The sequence below is a fragment of the Chrysochloris asiatica genome, unplaced genomic scaffold (assembly GCF_000296735.1).
Source record: "Chrysochloris asiatica unplaced genomic scaffold, ChrAsi1.0 scaffold00061, whole genome shotgun sequence".
In the NCBI taxonomy this organism is placed as follows: domain Eukaryota; kingdom Metazoa; phylum Chordata; class Mammalia; order Afrosoricida; family Chrysochloridae; genus Chrysochloris; species Chrysochloris asiatica.
Window position 1 is genome coordinate 2,403,519 of NW_006408579.1, and position 21,061 is coordinate 2,424,579.

General features: G+C 38.6%; 1 protein-coding gene across 2 annotated transcripts in view; it reads left to right on the plus strand.

Moving 5' to 3' along the window:
* Positions 1 to 21,061, plus strand: part of GSK3B (glycogen synthase kinase 3 beta) — a 241,727-nt gene that overhangs the window by 139,255 nt on the left and 81,411 nt on the right. For both annotated transcript variants that reach the window (XM_006864148.1, XM_006864147.1), the window contains exons 3-4: positions 5,861 to 5,944; positions 16,827 to 16,937. In XM_006864148.1, the coding sequence (XP_006864210.1) occupies positions 5,861 to 5,944; positions 16,827 to 16,937 (195 nt within the window). The remainder of the gene's footprint in view (positions 1 to 5,860; positions 5,945 to 16,826; positions 16,938 to 21,061) is intronic.

Below are 21,061 nucleotides of genomic sequence, written 5' to 3' on the forward strand. Positions count from 1 at the left end.
TCAGATTCACTGATACTTTTTGATGCCATCTCAGATCTCCTCAGTGCATAGTGAATTTTTCATTTGTTATTGTAGTTTCGACTGTAGTATTTCCATCTTTTACTAATCAATATCTTACTATTAAAATTCCCTCTTCATTACGTAATTTTGGTTATAATTTAATTTTTGGTAATAATTTCCTTTAGCATATTTACAAAGGCTGTTTTATATTCTTTGTTAAATTCAACAGCTGTGTCTATTCAAAGTCAGTTTCTAGTGACCTTTCCCTAAATATAGGTCTAACTTTCCTATTGTTTACTTTTCGAAACTTTTTTTTTTTCCTTAAAAATTGGACACATTTGATAATATGTTATAACAACTCTGGATTCTTACTATTTTTTAAACCTTATTATGTATGTTTTATGGAGTCCTGGTGTGGCCTTGTAGTATAAGCACTGAACTGTGAAACAAAAGGTCAGTGATTCAAACCCACAGCTGCTCCTTGGAAACCCTGTGCAGGGTTGTTCCATGTGTAGGAACCAACTTGATAGCGCTAAATAACACTCAACACATGAAGATTGCTATTGGGTATTTTGGTAATTTACCTAGATGTAATCTGTAGAATATTTCAGGTGTGGCGCTGTGGGTTTTAAGCCTGACTTCGTAGGGATTGAATATTGATCTGCATAGTTTAGTGGTTGGACAGGGATTGGTCAGAGATAATACTCTATCTTGAATTTTTAAGGCCTTGATCATTTTCTAATGATTCTTTATATGGGTTGTGGACTACATTAAAAATTTAGGCGGTTTTCAAGCTCATCTTTCACTTTCCTAGGCCCTCTCACTTCCCCCCTGCATATGTGCACAGACTCTCATACCTTGGCTGTATAGAGGGCTTAATTAGCCCCTTTGTGTGCCTAATTTCCTGGTTCTCACTTTAAATTTCTCGGTATTCTACTAATCTCTCATTTTCCTCAGCTTTATTGCAGCCTAGGATAGCAGAGTTGCAGGCTTTCCCCTGCTTATTTCCTGTCAAACTGAACTATTTTTACTGCAATTGTCACTAGGCATGGGTTTTGTTCTCTATTCTAAATGGTGGTGGTAGCCCCTTGTTGCAGCAAAATGCCTGGTTTTCATGACCAATCCTATCCTAATAATAATGACTGAACTGTATGGTAGTAGGGAGATGGTTGCACCCACTGGCAGGAAGCCCATTGTCTCTCACTGTCTAAGGCTGCAATACCTGTCACTTTTTCATGAATACAATTTGTTGTTTGTCTTTGCTTGATTTCTGGAGTCCTGAGATAGATGTTTTCTACATTGATGTTCAGTGTTATAGGTATATTTTGGGGGTAGATTTATGTAAGAATGGCATGGGGATGGCATCTAACATCAAAGGGAGAAGGAGAATCAAAATCATCAACTACAACTGATTCCTATGAGGTGGAGGTCAGACATGCCTCCTCCACCATCCAACCTTCTTCACCAATTCCAATACCAACACCAACTTGTCCCTCCAGTGACACTACTTACTTCTCTACTGGCTTCAGTAATTAATTTTATTGGCCACACAGGACTCACAGACAGTACTCGTGATTATGCAGTTTAAAAGCTTTGTACAGGGTCACCGTGAGTCAGAACCTACTCAGTGATACTTAACAACAACAGTGCAGTTTATTAAGGAAGTTAACTGGTATAGATCAGAAAGGTATAGAACACAGTTCTTCTGGTCAGGAGTACCTCTGCTCAGCCGTGTCAGAAGGCAGTGCTTATCGCTTTGATCCTCAGCCACAAGGCCCCTTGGATTATGTCCTGCTTGGGAAATGTTTCAAGGCTCTTTCAGCGCTGTCAATAAATGCTCAAAGGGCACCCCAATTATCCATAACCCTAGGCCCAAAGGTGCTCAATTCTAGCTTCGTGGATCAATAAGCATTAACTCTCCCAATTAAATGCCTGGAGGCACCTACAAGCCAGTTTCCTGCCCCAAAGCACTCAACTTTATTCACTTTGTGGTCCAGGCAACCCTCTGCTTTGTCTCTTGACTTTGTTGTCTGTGGTGTCATAACACTGTCTCCTGGATCAAGCATAGGAATCTTGGCTCTTCTTCTTGATTGTCATGAAAATTACCCTTTCTGCCTCTGAGATAGTTCATTTAAAACCCAGCAGAATGGCAAAACTGACTAGTCCACACATTGGAGTTTTATACACCCTATTTGAATGGTCCCACCTAGTCATTTAGGGGAGTTAAAAAGACTATGGAGAAGAGGGATACTAAGCAATTCACTGTACCACAATTTGCCAGTCTCTCACCATTCCATAACACCTGAAACTCCTCTTCTCATTTTAAACTCTAACCTCTTAGTCCCTGCTCCCTTCATTCCACCCCACTTTAATTCACTCTGTTGTCAGGTGCCATTGAGTCGGAACCGACTCATAGCGACCCATGCACAGCAGAACGAAACAATGTCCGATCCTGGGCCAACCTCACTACCGCTGCCACACTTGAGTCCATCAATGATGCCACCTGGCCAATCCATCTCGTTAGAGGTCTTCCTCTTTTTCTCTGACCCTCCACCTTACCCAGCATGACATCCTTCTCCAGCGACTGTTCTCTCCGGACAGTATGTCCAAAGTATGAGAGACGAAGTTTAGCCACCCTGGCATCCAAGGAGCACTCTGGCTGCACTTCTTCCTAAACAGATCTATTGGTTCTTTTGGCAATCCATGGCACTTTCAGTGTTCTCCTCCAACACCACAACTCAAAGGCATCAATTCTTCTACGATCTTCCTTATTCAATGTCCAGCTTTCGCATCCATATGAGGCTACTGAAAACACCATGGCCTGGGTCAGGCACACCTTAGTCCTCAAGATGACATCTCTGCTCTTCAATACTTTAAAAAGTTCCTGTGCAGCAAATTTGCCCAATGCTATACGTTGTCTGATCTCTTGATTGCTACTTCCGCGAGTGTTGATAGTTGATCCAAGAAGAATGAAGTCCTTGACAACTTCAATCTTTTCTCCATTGATAAGAATGTTGTTTATTGGTCCAGTGGTGAGGATTTTTGTTTTCTTGACATTGAGATGTAATTCATATCGAAGCTGTGCTCTTTAATCTTCATAAGTAAATGTTTCAAGTCCTCTTCACTTTCAGCAAGCAAGGTTGTATCATCTGCATATCGCAGGTTGCTAATGAGTCTTCCTCAAATCCTGATGCCACTCTAGTCAGGGTTTTACCACCATCATTCTGCTGAAACCACTGTGGTGTAAGAGTCACTAACTTCCTGCATTTGCCTTTTTTTTTTTTTTTAATGTCGATTCCTGTTTTTACTCTACTCAGTCTGTCAACAGCTTTTGATGTAAGTGGCTATTCCTTTTTTTTTTTTTCTGAAAATGCTTTCTTTTTGACTTCTATAAGATGCCATTCTTTTCTGTTTTCCTCAAACTTCATTGACTACTATACTTCATTCACTTCTCTTTCATTGTTTTTCAGAATGAATTTCTTCCTTTGGTGATACGCTCAGATTTTTATTATTATTATTATGTTTTTTACTTTATCCTTACTGCAGATGACCCCACCCCACCATGTGCAAATTTCTAAACCCAACTTCTACTCTGAGCCTCAGTATTTTCACTTAGGTGTATGATAAAAATTTCAAACTTTAATAGAAAATTTATAATAATACTAACAGAAGATTTGGAGTTCTGGTGTGGTACTGTAGGATAAGTAAGCACTGGACTGCTAACTGCAAGGCCAGCAGTTTAAACCTGCCACCCGCTCCTCTGAAACCCTGTACAGGGTTGCTATGAGGCAGAACTTACTTGGCAATACTTAACAAAACATGGGAAGATGAATATATAGGTCCATGTACCTGCTTCATGTATGCTTTCTTTTCTGGTCAAATGTAGTATAAGGGTCTTCAAAAAGCTTGTGGAAAGATTCCATTATCTTTTAATTCCATTTCCCTATGGGCTTTTTGAAGCTCTCTCATAAGCATAATGTTACACAGCTTCTATTATCTGGTAATTTAATAATTCTCTGTCAACTTTGTTAATGAGTCTAGAAAAATAAATATTTTAACTATGTTTAAAAAAATCGTATTATCTGTATATTATGAGAAATGTGAGTCTTTGCTTACTAGTTGTCCTCCCACAAAATTAACTAAATGTGTGAATTGGCAAAATGTACAAAATGTGCTTCTAGTAACAGTTTTAGTTCGGAATAGGAATGGAACAGTTTTGAAATTTTTCTCTTGTGTCCTTCTCTCTACAATGGTTAAAACATAGCCAGACATCAGTTACTATTTTCTTAAAGCGTTCTGCCTGAAGTTCTTTCTATTTACTGTTTCAGTTACTCATTTCATAACAAGTAATGAGTGAGAAACATAAATAAATTTAAATATCATGTCTCTATATAGTTGTTATTGTTAAGTTTGTTTCTAGTCAGTTCTGACTTACAGCGACCCTACATACAACAGAAAGAAGCACTGCAGCTCCCGCGCCATCCTTACAGTTGTTATGTGTGAGCCCTTTGTTGTTGCTACAGTGTCAATCCATATTGTCATGGGGGGTCTTCCTTTTTTTCATTGACCCTCCTTTTTACCAAGTATGGTGTCCTTCTCCATCTCTGACAATATTTCAATAGCAAGACAGTTGAAGTCTTGCCATTCTGGCTTTTAAGGAGCAGTCTAACTGCGCTTCTTCCAAGGCAGTCTTTGTTTCCAATTTTCATATCCCAGTACCAGTAACTATTCACTGCATCTTGATTGCATGATGATAAATTTCAGGTAGAATTCTTCTCAATTTCATCATCCTTAACTTTAGTGCCTGGTTGTTGTTAACGTGCTATTGAGTTAATTCTGATTCATAGTGACCCTGTTTACTAGATCATTATTTTGACTAGTATTTTCTAGCCACTTGGGTTGGTAACTTGGTATTCTTTTGGTGTATTGTGCCTTTGTTATTAAGTGCCGTCAAGGCAGTTTTGACTGATAGTGACCAACCTGTATAGGGTTTCCAAGGAGCAACTGGTGAGTGTGAACTACTGACCTTGTGGTTCAAACCAGACTTGCAGTCTAGTGCTTTATCCCACAGCTCCATTGTGCTTTTTGTAACTGAATTTCTGATAGTGTGATGTATATTGTTGGAATATGTCTTTATTAATAGGTACTTTGTGTTGGTAGGAAGTCATCATATTATTTGGTACTTTATTTTCATTAAGAATGATTTATAACTGTGAAACTCCCCAAAAGGAAAATTGTTTGTGCTGTGTACAGATAAAATAGGACTGTGTCATTTCTAGTATGCCATATTTTAACTCTTATCCAATGCCTAGGAATGGAGCCCCTTTAATGAGACTAACTCAATCTTTTCAGTAAAACTAAAAACAAAACAAAAAAACCTATAAATGTTTTCTTTGCCCCTAAATTTTAAGCATGAGAAATTTGATTTATATTACAATTTCAAAGAACTATTCTAGCGCTTCATTTCACATAGTTCATAGATACTAAACCAGTACTTCATAAGCTACCTGTGGTACAATACCAGTTTAAATTTTTTTCAATTCATCAAAAATGAATACTTTGTATAAAATGCATTATAAAATAATTACTTGGAAAATGAAATTTCAAAAATACAAATATAGGCTACAATTTTTATCACATTTTTGGATCTACAATTACTGTGCAATTATCGGTTTCTACCCACTCTTAATTTTTGTTTTAAATTTATTGTGGTGGAATAACAGATAGTTAATGGTCTAGTAACTAACAGTTTGCAGACCAGTATTGCTATAGCATGCTGTTTGTAATATTAGTGGGTTTTTTGTTTTTTTTTCCCCAGAATCTCTCATTCAAGACATATTTTTATGTGTTTTCCTTTCAGAACCGAGAGCTCCAGATCATGAGAAAGCTAGATCACTGCAACATAGTCCGATTGCGTTATTTCTTCTACTCAAGTGGTGAGAAGGTAGGTCTGACAGAGTACATGTACTGACTATTGTAGTAGATATATTATTGTTCCGGAAACATCATCTCATTGAGGCAGCTTTGCTGCTTTCATGAAAGATTTTCAAAGCACCAGCCCTAGTGATTCTGAGCATAGGATATTGCCATCAGTATCATTAGTTACATCTGGAAATTGTTGTAACTAATGTTGCTGCTCTTTTTCTTCTGAAGTGCTGTCAGGTTGATCCTGACTCATAGTAACCCTGTATAGGTTTCCAAGGCTATAATTCTTTGCTAGGGTAGAAAGGTTTGCAGTCCAGTGCTTATCCTAAAAAGCAACCGTGCTCACAATGAGATGATAAAGAAAGTGAAAAAAAAAAATCCGGTTTCTTCAAATCCTGTCATTTAGAGACAATCACAGTTAACATTTCACTGAACCTCCTCAAGAACATCTCAATGTGTTTACGAGTGCCAACGTGTGGCTCTGTGGGATGGGCACTGGGCTGTGAACCAAAAGCTCGGCAGTTCAAACCCACCAGCTGCTCCTCAGAAAACCTACACAGGGTTTGCCATGAGTAGGCTCTGACTCAACAGCACTTAAAAGCAACACTAGCAACAACAGCTCTAAATCGTTTTTCGTCAGTGGGGTCATACTGTGTCATCTTTTTGTGTTACTACGTCATGTCACAGATTTTTTATTCTTCTTCTTATGGACAAGCTACTGCATGGAAATACACTCCCACCCATACATAGCACATGTGAGACACAAATCAATGTTCTAAGTGGTTTAAGTGTTACTTCATTTAATCCTCACAAAGCCAAGCCCTGTGATAACAGAGAGATTCAGAAACCTGTCCATGGTCACATCATTAATAAATTGTAGAGCTTGAATTTGAAATTCAAATTTCAACTCAGCCAGGTTCCATTGTTGTTGTTGTTAGGTGCCATCGAGACTGTAGAAAGTGAATTTTAAATAATTTTTTTTTATTTAAAATTTTTCTTCAGGACAAACAAATTTATATAGTTTATTAAAGTTCTTTCTTTCTATTTTTTAATGTTTCTTTTGTATTTTAGGAGACCCATGATAGTTCATTTGTTTATTTTAGGATAGGAAATGTTATAATTTTGCTAAGCCATGGCGTGGTGCTTTAGGATAAGCACTGGAGTGCTAGCCTCAAGGTCTGCAGTTCAAACCCACCATCTACTGTACTGAGTCACTACAAGCCAGAACTGACTCCATAGCACAGAACAACAAGTTAAAGTGGATTCGAGAGAAAGGAGAAGCAGGAGGACTTTGGGAATTCCAGAGTGAGGCTTTTTGTAACTCTTTGGCCAGGTAAAAAGTTGCAAAAGGTAATATTGAGGAGATTGATATAACTTGGCCACTTTTCATATCACACTTAATTCTGTGAAAGCAATTAAAATTAAAGAAGACTTTTCACTGAAAATCTCTCCCAGTAACTAATGTCATTGTAGTTACTAACAGTGGAAAAGTAGAAAACCATTTTTTTCTGCTTTACCTCATTAATCTTTTTCTTTCTGGTCATTCACTTTTCCTTCTTCCAGACTCAGTCTTCCCTTACATTTTTCCTTCATTGTTTTGGGATACAGGGGCAAGCAGGGAAGGTAATAAACCACTTGATTTTTTTTTTTTTTTCTGAATAAATATTGCTTTGGATGACTTCAGTTGATAGTTGTGGACCTCAGATTCCTTTCATTCATATAACATCTAAATTTCCTAGTGACATAATGCCTCCTGATCCTCTAGTGCAGTGTGCTTTTTTACTTCATGTAACAGTTTATTTCTCAATATAGCTGTGTTTGCTTTCCATTAAATTTTCGTTTATGTTTTTAGAAGAGGAAGTGACTCCATAGGATAAGCACTGGACCGTGAACTACAGGGTCAGGGGTTCAAGGCCATCAACCACTCCACAGGAGAAAGATAAAGCTTTCTGCTCCTACAAAAGATTTAAAGCCTTGGAAACTCTATATAGGGTTGCTGTGAGTCAGACGGACTCCACAGCACTTAAATAACACAACAGTTTTCTTCTTAGTTCTTTTTTCATGAAAGGGTCTGTAATATGGATAAGTTGTATATTAAATCAGCATTGTATGATATATATGCCTGTTGTTGTTAAGTTTTGTTAAGTTGGTTCAGACCCATAGTGACAACCCCATATAGGGTGTCTGAGGAGTGGCTGTGAGTTTGAACCACCAAACTTACCATTCAGACCTACATTACTGTGGAGTGTTTATCCTGCAGCGTCACACCTGGACATGTAATTGATGTTTATGCACGTGTCATAGCTAATACTGTTAAATAACACTTAATAGAAAGTTGGCACTTGTTTCTCAGTTTCCTTTTGAAAGAAATCAATTTAAATAATGCCAGTTCAAAACTACCAGTTGCTCATCGGAAACCCTAGATAGGGTCACTATGAGTTGGGATGGACTTGATGGCATTTAACAGTCCTGGAATTGTTGTTGTTAGGTGCTGTAGAGTTGGTACCGACTCACAGTGACCTTATGCACAACAGAAGGAAGCACTGCCTGGTCCTGTGCTACCCTCATAGCTAGTTGAACTTTTTTGTTTCTGAAGTCAAAGTACAAGGGCAAGTCAAAAAGTATTGCCACTAGGGTTCCAGTTCATACATGCTTGAGTTTATTCCAAAGAACACATGTTTAAGCATGTCTTTGTAATCAGTGAATGGCTGCAAAACAAGTTTTATCAGTAATACACTTGCCATAATTTCATTAAAAAAAAAAAAAAAACTTACATATTTTGTGTCATGGGAAGAAAAATGATTTTGAGGACAGGGCTAAATATAAAATTTTTAACAAAATCAAAGCAGACAACTTCACACATCATTAAAGTTCTGGTACAAATTTATGGGACTATTGCCCATAGCAATTTTTAGATGGATCAAGTATTTTAAGACAGACCTCAAAGGTAAGCCAATAGAGGGAAAACCGTCAACGTCGATGATTAAAGAAATGGTAGCTGAAGTCCAGAAACTGATTCTACAGCACTACATCAGTCTGAAAGGTCATTAGGGGAGTTCATCTAGAAAGTAGGTAAACCTCTGGCTATTACCAAAGGAAATAACAACCTCTATATTTATTTTTGAGTCCTGGTATGGTGCTGTGGGTTAATGCACTAGACTGCAAAGCCGTTTGAACTACAAGGTTGGTGGTTGAAGTTCACCAGCTGCTCCTTGGAAACACTACACAGAGTCACTATGGGTCTGAACTGGCTCAACATTACTTAACAACAATATTTATCTTTGAATTTGCTCTTGAGTTTTGTAAAAAGTCACCACATAATTGTGGGTGGCTCCACTTCAGAAAGAAAGGAGGAATAAGGAAAAGGAAGAAAATGAAAGGGAGGGAAGGGTGGTGAAAGGAGAAGAGTGATCCATAAGGTTTTCATTGGCTAATATTTGGAAGTAGATTGCCAGGCCTTTCTTCTTAGTCTGTCTTTGACTGGAAGCTCCACTGAAACTTGTCTACTTTGGGTGATCCTGGTGGCATAGCTTCTAGTATCATAGTTAACTTGCAAACTATTACAGTATAACAAACTGACAGATGGGTAGTGGAGTGCTATGTTAGGTAGACCTCTAGTCCTATATTGCTGTTAAGTGCCGTCAAGTCGGTTCCGACCCATAGCGACCCTGTATAGGGTTTCCAAGGAGCAGCTGGTGAGCTTGAACCACCGACCTTGCAGTTCAAATGACTTTGTAGTCTGACGCATTAGCTCACAGTGCCACACCAGGACAGGGGGCTGTAAATGGAGAGATGATTTTGACAAGGTGTAGGGGCCAGAGTGTGTTTAGCCAGTTGTAGCATTGTAAGGAGTTTGGGGGTAGGGGAGAAGGACACTATTGTTTGAAACCAGGGCAGTAAAGAACCAGCAGTTTGCCTCCTATTACTTTCTAGTCCTAGAATATATTAGAGAGTGATAGCAATACTCATCGAAAGAGCTGCAAAGAAAATGGAGTCCCTGTTTTGTCTAAAGCAAGGCAGTAAAAAGAACCCTCCACGAGGAGATTGGTGTTATCAGGATGCGTCTTTTCAGGGTTTCAGAGAACAAAAGGGAAAGCTTTGGGAGGATCAGTGATTGGAATATATGAGCTGCTGACAAGGAGGTGTGAGGATACTGTAAGGATGAGAAAGAGCAAGAGTTCAATGTGTCAGTATAATAAGGATGAAATATTTGCTTAGATTCTAAGATGAATGGGTTCAGATGTTTAAGAGAATATTTTCAATCTTCCTAATTTCTAGTTCTTTCAAATGATCTCTGAAACTCTTTCCCTCTCTATCAGCCTATTCTCTAGGTTGTTTTCCTCATATTTCATTATATATATATACCCCTTTTTCTCTGGGTCTCTTCCTCTTTCAATTTGACAATGGGTCTGTCTTTTCTCTCTCTGGATGTGTGTCCTTCTCTCTTGGAGTTCTGGTGTGGTGCTGCTGTTTCATGCGCTAAACTGCAAGGTCTGTGGTTCAAGCTCACCAGCCACTCCTCGGAAACCCTGTACAGGATCGCTATAGGTTGGAACCGACTCTGCAACACTTAACAATGACTACTACTCTTGGTTTATTTCACCTCTGTCAGATTTCTTTCCCTCTGTAACGCCAAGTTCTCTCTTTCTGCGTTACTTCCTCTGTGTATTTTCATCAACTTCACTCTCTGGGTGCCTCTTCCCGTCTCTCATTGCGTTTATACCCATTTCATTCTCTTTATTTAAATCTCTGATCTTCTTAATTTTCATATGAATTCCATCTGTCTTGAGTCTTTCCCCGCTCTTCTCTTAGTCTTCCTCGGTATCTGTTCTCTCTTGGCCTCTATTGTTGTTGTTAAGTGCCGTCGAGTCGGTTCCGACCCATAGCGACCCTGTACAGGGTTTCCGAGGGTGTAAATCTTTACGGGAGTAGAAAATCTCATCTTTCTCCTGCGGAGCGGCTGGTAGTTTCGAACCGGCTGACCTTAAGGTTCACAGCCCGATTCGTAACCACTACGCTATTTATTAATACTTCATTTATGGAAAACTTGAAAGATAAAATAAATTGATTAGACCTTTGATTTTAGTTATATATATCTTAATTTTATATGTATGTTTTGCATGCTTGTGTACATGATTATTTATAGCTATTAATGTAATATTCAGAAGCTTATAAAAACTTTTATAAGCTTCTGTTACCCTGTAATATTTATAGCTATTGGCTATGTGTTACTACATTGAGTTGTCCTATGATAATGCACTAAAGTATTCTGCCATTACTGTTTTCTGTTTTAGAATTGCAGCTATCCCTAAACTTCACCATAATTTTAGTTTGCAAGCACTTTGCAGTTCTACATGAAGTTAAATGAGGTTTGCTGTAATATTTGACAGATATTTTCACTAACTACCACTTTGCTGAATATTATATCTGTGGTGGTAGCTGTGTGGTTTATGATTAATTGTACCCAAAGAATTTGGTCTTTGTCCTTGGTTCCTAAGAGGAGGACCTCTAAAACCTTGGCATTTCCTCAGTGGTTGAAGTATGTTTGATGAGGTAGTAGACCATTCCTAAACTAAGAGACTCTGTTAGGGAGATGAATCAGGTAGGGATGTGGCCAGGCCAGAAAGATCCACCTCATGGTATTAACTGACCTCAGGGAAGGGGATGAGATATTCAGTCAGCCATGCCTGTGTTCTGAGGCTCTGGACACACAGTTCCAATGACTTCCTGGTTAGTGAAAGACACCGATGCAAGTGAGGGTAGTTTTGGAACATGGAAATTCATATTGCTAACTCTCCCAGACCTTACTCAAGTGTCTCATTTGTAAATGTTTTACTGTTAAAAAAACCCCATAATCATTGAGAAAGGCAGTTTCTGTAAGCTCGGTGAGTCATTTTCCTAGTGAATTATTGAACCCAAGGAAGTAGGAGGAGCCCATAGGTCAACAGTGAGCAGGGAGTCTTGGGGACCCCTGCACTTATGGCTGACCTTCTGAAAGAGGCTAGGAATTCCTCCAAACTTGCAGCCAGCAGGTCAGCTTGTAGCTGGTATCTGAGCTCTTGGACAGACTCGGTAGTCTGGAGGACTGTGACATTGCAGTTGTGAGATCTGACCTAGCTTCCTAGTGGTTAGGATCAGAGGAAGAAGTACAGCAGTATTGTAGTTAATGTGAAAAGTGGAATTAATATATAAATCACATTGATTTGATCTATACATTTGATGTCAAATAAGTGGGACCACTTATTTGACATCAACTAAGTTGATGTCAAATAAGTGGGATTTTCATAGAAGTGACCTTCTGTTTATTGTGTTTTGACATATTAAACATTTTTTCTTTTTAGAGATTATAACTAACCACCAGTATCCTATAACTTTGAGCCTATTTACTGGGTAGTCTGTACAGTTATACATGGCTTAAGATCCATAGTGGAGTCCTGGTGTGGCGCAGTAAGCTAATGCACTGGACTGGAACTTCGGTTTGAACCTTAAGGTCAGCAGTTCAAACTCACCAGCTGCTCCTTGGAAACCCTACACAGGGTCACTGTGGGTCGAAATCGACTTGACGGCACTTAACAACAACCACAAATGTCCATGATATGTTCTGTGAAATATGGTGTTGCGTGATTTGAATGTTGTGCAGACACCTGTGTCCGAGGGGTTCAGGGATGCCCAGGCGCATTGGTTCGGAGGCTGGTGTACAGCAAATGGTCTATGCAGTTTCTGTTTCCACAGGCCAGTGCTTGCCTGTCCCATGCTGCCTTCTCTGCTAAGCTAGCTACAGGGAAGGCCAGTTAACCCCTGAAAAACCTGTCTGGAAAGGGCACAGTGTTCTCTAGCCAGGACTGGGTCTCCTGGGTACATACATACCTTTCCTTCATTACCCTATGAGGCCACACTGGGCAAAATATCTTGGGAGCCAAGGGGGACGGGCATTAGGAATTTGGGATTGGGCTTCTATCACTGCAGAGTAGGTAGCTTCGGGCTACACACAGAAGTGGAGCAGAAGTGAAACTCCAATCTCAAGATAAAAGTCTACCATCCTGGCACTTAGACATCTGGGTGTCCCAGCCAACAGACATATATGTAGTTGGATGTTGCCCTATTGGACATAAAGTGACATATACCTAAAAGAGAGAAAGACATCAGAGAATAGAGATGTGGCTTGATTAGTCTTACACAGGCTCCTATTTGCTATAATAAATGAGCATCACATAGTCAATGTACTCTGGTAAGACAACATCTCACTTTTATCATTATGCTTGGTCAGCGAACATGAGAAAGACACCCAATAAGATGGATTGACATAGTGACTGTAACAATGGGCTCAAACATAGCAACTATTATAAGGATGGTTTCATTCTAGTATATGAGGTCACTGTAAGTCAGAACTGACTCCGTGGCACCTCATGGCAAAGTTACTAATTAATGTCTGATTGGCTATGATTTATGGAGAGGAGGCCCTATGTGTGTTAGATGATTTTGAGTAAGTAGATCACCAAGCCCTTATTCCAAGGTGCCTATAGGTGCATTTGAACCTTTAATCTTTTGGTTGCTAACCAAGTACATTAATGATTTGCTCCCATTCTCTCCCATTCAAGGACTATATTCTAGATTGCCCAACAGTTTTATTATGCTCAGAGTAAATAATATTCCCCCTCCCCCCATTTGAGGTTAAGAGGACTTCAAAACATTCCTGGAAAAATTACATTATCTTTTTGAAGCCCCTTCATAAATGGGATTTTTGAGTGTTTTGAAAGTCTGGACTTTATATTTTTTGAGCTCCAGGCATCCCACAGAACAGTGTTTTTCAGTATTTGGCAGTTACTTTATAACCCTGAGTTCCTTTATTTGGGGCTGGTCTGTGGGACCAACTGACTTTGCGTTTCCTGAGTTGGAGTTCAGCTCTACAGATCCCTAGGACTCTGAAGGATAGTCTGAAAAACATGTTGTAGTGTTTTTGCAGGAGCCTTTAGTTTTATTTAAATCAATTACGAGTGGTTTTTTTTTGTTTGTTTGTTTGTTTTTTAAAGAAATAGTTCTTTAAGTAGCCTTACATGTAAAAAAATTTTCTTTGTGGTTCCTTATAGTTTACTTGAATAACAAAGAACCCTCAAATAAACCTGTTACTTCTACTTGTTTGGGAAACTGTTTAAATAGGGAGAATGGTAAATTGGTCTCATTATGTACACCACCTTTATTCTATTGATAATAACTATGTGGAAGGTTGGAGTCATGGTTTGGAGCTGTAGGATAAGCACTGGGTTGCTAACTGCAGTTGGTGGTTCAAACCCATCAGCTGCTTCTTGGAAACTGTATAGAGTCATCATGAGTTAGGGCTGACTCAGTGACACTTAAAAGCAACATGTGGAAGATTGTGTCCAGAAGGCGAAAATTGTATGATTGCTTCTGAGATCCGGGAGAAGAAAGAATACTGTACTTGTTCATGCCTTCGGCTACTAACTCTGGATAAAAAGAGTACACGTGTCAGTGTATGTCAAGAATCCATTTTGAGAGGTAAAGAGTACTGGTTTTTGTCATTAGAAATTGTTGGATATGCATTTTAGTTCTGCCACTGGATGTATGATTCTGGACGAGGTATTTTCCTTTTTAAACAGTACCTCTTTCCCTATCTGTACAGTCGGAATTTTGTTAGAAGCAAATGTAATAATGTTTACCAAGTGCTCATGGCACTTGGCATATAATTAACACTCAGTAACCATTAACTGGCTATTTTACAAATTACTGTGTTTGCTAATATAGTACTGCACTTGCTGTACATGAAAAATTGTTTTAAAATGTTCACGTGTAATTTATAAGTCACTTAAAACTCACAGCATCCCAATGAATAGGTTCATTTTATAGAAGAAACTGAGATAATAGAGCTTAAGTCTTCATCCCCTCCTTTCTCTGTTATATACAGCTGCTAAGTGGCAAAGTTAGGAAATCAGCCTTAGGCATTTTGGCCCCAGAGTCTGTGTTATCAATCAGTGTGCTCTAGTGGCACAATGGTTAAGTACTTGGCAGCTAACTGAAAGGTTTGTGGTTCAAATCTACCCAGCAGCTCCTTCAGGAAGACTTAGTAATCTACTCTTGTAAAAATTATAGCCAAGAAACCCAGACCTATGGAGCAGTTCTTTACTGTGACATGGAGCTGCTGTGAGTCAGAATGAACACCACAGCACTTGTCAACAACCACAACATACTATTTAGCATAGAATACACATTTCTCTAGAAGCAGTAAATTAGAAATTTAACATTAAGGGAGAGATCTAGAAAGGTGCATATTTTATGTTGGGAGATCTGGAGGTTGATTTTGAGTATATTAAGCTTAAGATGCCAGTTAGATTTGGATATAGTAGTTTTGGAGTTGAGGTCCAAGCTATGTGTATAAATATGTATAAATTTAGGAGTCATTAGTATATAAGGAGCTCTGGTAGCGTAGTGGTTACGAGTCGGGCTGCCAACCTCAAGGTCAGCAGTTCAAAACTACCAGTGCTTCTGCAGGAGAAAGATGAGGCATTCTGCTCCTGTAAAGATTTACATCCTCGGAAACCCTGTGCAGGATCAATATGAGTTGGAACCAACTCCAGGGTACTTAACAACAACAGTGTATATATAAATAGTGTGTAGATATTTACATAAAAAACAAGAGGTTTTAGGACTGAGCTGTAGAAGCTGCCAGTGGTTAAGAGATCAAGGATAGTACACCAAGAATTTAAGTTGCATAAGGAGGGAAAAGAGGACATGAAGAGCTGAAAAGGTGGAGAATCATGCTAGCTCAATAAACTTGTTTCCTGAGCCCTGCTGCACCCAACTGACCCCATATCTGGAATACTGTTTTCTGTCTGTAATGCTTCTTTCACACTCAATTCAAATGCCTTCTCTTTATACTTACCCAAACACTTAGTTCCCCTGCAGTGGCAACTGGCACTTAGAAATTGTTCAGTAAATGCTGAAAATTTAGAAAATTTAAATTCTGTACTTCCCTCTGGTAGATGATTTCAAATTGGGAAGGCTGAAAGTTCCTTTATCTATCCGCTCTGTAACCAACTGTAAACTGTGAACACAATGATTCTCAACTGTTGTTTTTTTTCTGTTTAATTTACATGTCTGACATAGTTTACATGAAAAGAGGATCACACTGCATTCCTCTTCTCCACCTGGTATTTAGCTGGAATTCCCCTCCTCTACACTGATTTTAAACTGGCATTTTATGCTGCTGAGAATGGATGTTCAAACAGAACATCTAAAATAAGTTTGTGAATGTGGTCTTGCTTCCTTTTTAGTTATTCTTTTATTTCAATTGATCATAGAATACAAGTGGTTGTTTAATTAATTATACACATACAGGGTCGCTATGAGTCAGAACCGACTCCACAGTACTTAACAACAACAACTAACTGTAGAATCTTTTTGTAAAGGCGAGAGCAATTTGAAGACCATTTAGGTAGGCTAGCCTTTCAGAGATGAAGTGGCATGTTGCATATCAATTATCAGCAGAGCTCAACTAGAGCTCCAAGTTTCTTAACTCCCAATTCCATACTCTTTCTACTACTGTACTGCCTTTTCTTTTAGGACAAAAAGCATGAATTCTAGTATGAAATTTTGTGACAGGTGATAAATTCTTTAACATCATGGTAACTAAAGTAATAGTTTAAATATGATTCAGTACTTTAACCATTTGAGAATGTCTGCAGTTTTTCCATCAAATTATTAGTGAGAAGATGTGGTATACTTGATTTTACTATTATGGCTAGACTATGAGTTAGTTTTACGTAATTAAATAGAATACATGAGCCTTGTCTTTAAAAATCTGAATAGGTAAGTATGCAAAAAGTTTGCTCTAATTTGAACATTGAAGACCACTTTCTAATCTACCTATTTATTTTTAATTCTTTCAGAAAGATGAGGTCTATCTTAATCTGGTGCTGGACTATGTTCCGGAAACAGTATACAGAGTTGCCAGACACTATAGTCGAGCCAAACAGACGCTCCCTGTGATCTATGTCAAGGTATGTAAAAATGAAATAATTTACCATTTTGAAAAATATTTATTTTGCGCCAGAAAGAATTCTGGGTGCTTGTAAACTATATTTGTCATGTCACATTTCATACTTAGGGGGAAATAAGGCAGAGTAAGTATTGTTATAGCATCATTAAAGTCTTATACAATTTTAAAATGTGAAGCCTTCATCTCTCATGACTCAGCAACTGAAGTTTAAACTTTTAAATATGTAAAGACTATGAAGGTGCTGTTTAATTTTTAGTACATAATATTGATTGAGTCCTATTCTGATACTGGAATAAGGTGCTGGACCACAAGGTTGGTTTGAACCATGAGGTTGACAGTTTAAACTCACCAGCCACTCCTTGGAAGCCCTATACAGGGTTGCTGTGAATTGGAACTGACTCGATGGCTTTTTACCAGCAATACACATTGATGGCATTTATTTTATTTACTAGAAATCGTAGCAGAATTACTAGGAATTTATCCAGCCAGCATAATCTGATAAAAACTGTATAGATGATTAGGAACATTGTTAATTTTATTTAGTAATTATGACATTGTGAAATAACTAGGAGTAAATCTGAAACTCTGTATCCTAAATAGATATTTATGATACTCATGAAGTCTTTAGTTTTTATATTTTATCCTTTATAGAAGGGATTCTGGAAAATAAAATGATACTGACTGAATATTTTCAGGTCAGAGTAATGAAGTTTTATTTAATAGTGTTAGTTTTTAAACTTCACACAAATAAAAGGACTACTAAAGCAAGAACATTAGTAATGGAAGTTCTTTTAGGACTTGTAATAGCTAGACAATTTTGGCATAGTCTAGGATTTCTATCAAATTCAATGCTAATAATTAAATTTGGATTCTAGTATAGTTTATTTCTACTTATCAAAAATTGGCTGAAGCTACCGTTAAATTATTAATCGTAAGTGCTAAATGACACAGATCTACTAACTTTACATAAGTACTTTACTCAAGATTTAGATCAGCAAGTCCTATTCTAAATAACTAGGATAACCTCGTATGTATTCCTTTAAACTCACCAAGTCTAGAGTAACATGTGAGCTTCTTAGTGTAGAATGGTGGCGGTGGAAGGCTGCCCTGTGGCTCGTATTATTGCCAGTTCAGAGCAATGGTACATTTATGAAACAGAAGGAACCTAGCTTTGAACCCCATTTTGCTACTTAGTTATTTACTTTAGCAAGTCACTAGTTCATTCTCTGCTTAGGTTCCATGTTAAACAAATTGTATGAGAGTGAGTCAAAAATAATTTGCACTCTGGCTGTAGAATTTATTTTCATCAACTTTTAGAAAAGACAAATGCATCTTTTTTTTTTTTTTTGGCATAACGTCCTTGCTTTTCAATACTTTGTCCATCTGTCACAAAGCTTCCATATTCCCTTATTAAAAAATGTTTTAGGCTGAACTGCAAGCCACGAATATACTGCTGTCTTCACTTCTTCATTGGAAGTGAATCTTCATCCTCAAAGGGCTGCTTTCAGGGGACCAAACGGGTGAAAAGCCAGTGGAATAAGATCAGGACTATAGTTGTTGTTGTTAAGTGCCATCAAGTCTAGCGACCCTGTATAGGGTTTCCAAGGAGCAGGTGGTGAACTTGAACCGCCAGCCTTGCAGTTCAAACGGCTTTGCCTTTGCAGTCTGGCGCATTAACCCACAGCGCCACACCAGGATACCCAGGACTATAGTGAGGATACTTTAACACCTCAAAGCGAAGTTTTTTCAGAGTGTTAACAGTGTGGGCAGAGGTGTATGAATAATGCATTGTTATATAAGATGACAGTGTCCTAGGATAGCAATTCTCTGAGTTTAATCCTAAATTTAGGCTTCAGCTCTTCAATGAGCATCTCACTGTAAGGAGCACCGGTGATTGATGAACTATTTTTCCTGGTGGTGTTCCAGTACTGGCTTGTGAGAGTCCCAGAAAACTGTAGGCATCAATTTTCCAGCTGGTGGTTGACTTTTAAACTTTTTCTTGTTTGCCAATTGAGGATGTTTCCATTCCATACTTTGCCATTTACTTTCAGGCTCCTGGTGATGAATCCATGTCTCATCACCAGTAATGATTTTTTAAAAAAACTTTCACCTTCCTTTCAGTATCAGTCCAAATTTTGTTTGCAGATGTCCAAATGCTTCTATTTATGCTCCTTTATGAGTTTTTTTAGTATGTGTCTTGCACAAACTTTTTGAAACCCAAATAATCTGTCATGGATTATTTCATAGGCAGAGCCATGGCTGACTTGCAAATGATTTGCCTCATAAATTACTGTCACTCCTCTGTTTGACAGAGTCAGAATCATTTCATGTGCACACTCAATGTTGTCAGCCATGGACATGGACGGGCGGTTTAATATAGCCAGAGTGCAGAGAATTTTTTATTTTATTATTATTTTTTTAATTGTGAGGTTTACATGGGAGAACATCAGCCCTACACTCATCCTATCACATTTCATTTCATTGCAATGATCACAATCCCCTCCATGCATCATCAAACAACCAAAGGGTACACCACACAGGCCTGCCCCCCAGCCGTCAGTGCACAGCCCCTCTCACTCCCTGAGTCCAGTGTCCCCAGCTGCTCCATCTGTCCACTTCATCTCTGCCTCCATCCCTGGTATCACTGCCTCTCAGGGTAGGGTCCCGCTCTCCGTTCTTCTCACTTGATGGTCCCAGGTCTCTGCTCCTGGGCTGCAAAATCAATCACTCTCCTCCTTTTGTCAAAAAACATCTACCTCTGTATTTCCTACTCTGACAGTTAGTCCTGATGGCAATTGTTCACTATCGTACCACAAGAGTCTTATCCCCATTTCCTTTCACCAGCCCGGTCCCACCCGATTGGAAATCTTTCAGTGGTTATTCTACCTTCACCTGCCCCATCTGGAACTAGGCTCCCTCTTCAAAGCTTGTAAGAGAGTCACTTCTTGCCTTTGTAGGCCCTGCCCCATTTTGGGTAGCCAATGTCAAAATTGCCTCATCCCTGTCAATCCTGTGTACTGAGGGGGTGGGAGTGGTCCTTGCTGTAAAGATTTGTTCCCTTTTTTGAGCTACTACATCCATAAGTATAGGTAAAGTTCATCAAATTGTAGCAGTTTACTCCCCCCTCCCCCACCCCCTTCTTTCTTCTAGTCGAGTTCTCATCATGCATCCATTGAAGCCAGGTCAAGTGAGTACTAGCCAGAGTGCAGATAATTTTTGACTCATCCTCATACTTATTTTTTTCTATCCACCGTATGGCACTGTTGGTGTTTAAAATGAGATTAACACATGAGAAAACACTGTGGCCTGTAAGGTAAAAGTAGTAGAAGGCCTTTTAATACTAGATTAGAAAGTGACATTCTGTGAACATTCAAAAAGAGGTCCACAGTGGTTAGGCTTTTTTCTCTTTTTAATTCATCAAATAAGTATTAAATGATTGCAAAATTATTTGAAGCCTAGTAAAATATTTTGTTACTTCGCTAGTAAAGATTAAAAACCGACACAATTAACTATGTTGTTTTTGTAGTTAAGTGCAGTCAAGTTAGTTCTGACTTGTGTCGGGTTTCCGCGGAGCAGCTAACTGGTGAGTTTGAACCCCTGAACTTGTGGTTCAAACCAGCCTTATGGTCCAGTGCTTATCCTACAGTGCCACACCAAAATGTATATTGTAAAAATGATTAAACAGCTAGAAATGTCATGTTCGTTTTTTGGTTTTCTTGTAGTGAATATATAGGTAACTCTTGTATTTAGCATTTGAACAGTCTTCACTTAAACAGTTAAGTGACATTAATTATGTCATACTAGTTTTGAATTGGTAACATTTCCTTGGAAAAGAGAGGGGTATAGTGACATCTCTTTTGATTCTACCCTCCAAATTTATTCACCCCTTAGCAGATCTGTACTGATTTCTTGGCTAACAAACATTTATTTATCTCTCACCACTTCTTAACAGAAAATGTGCCAGATTATTTTATTTTACTGTATCTCTCTCCAAGGATCTCTGGTGGCACAGTGCTTAAGCAGCCATCTGCTAACTGGCGAGGTTAGCTTTTCAAACTGAGCAGTCACTCTGTGTGAGAATGAAAACCTGGCAACCTGCTCTTATAATGACTTCAGCCTAGCAAG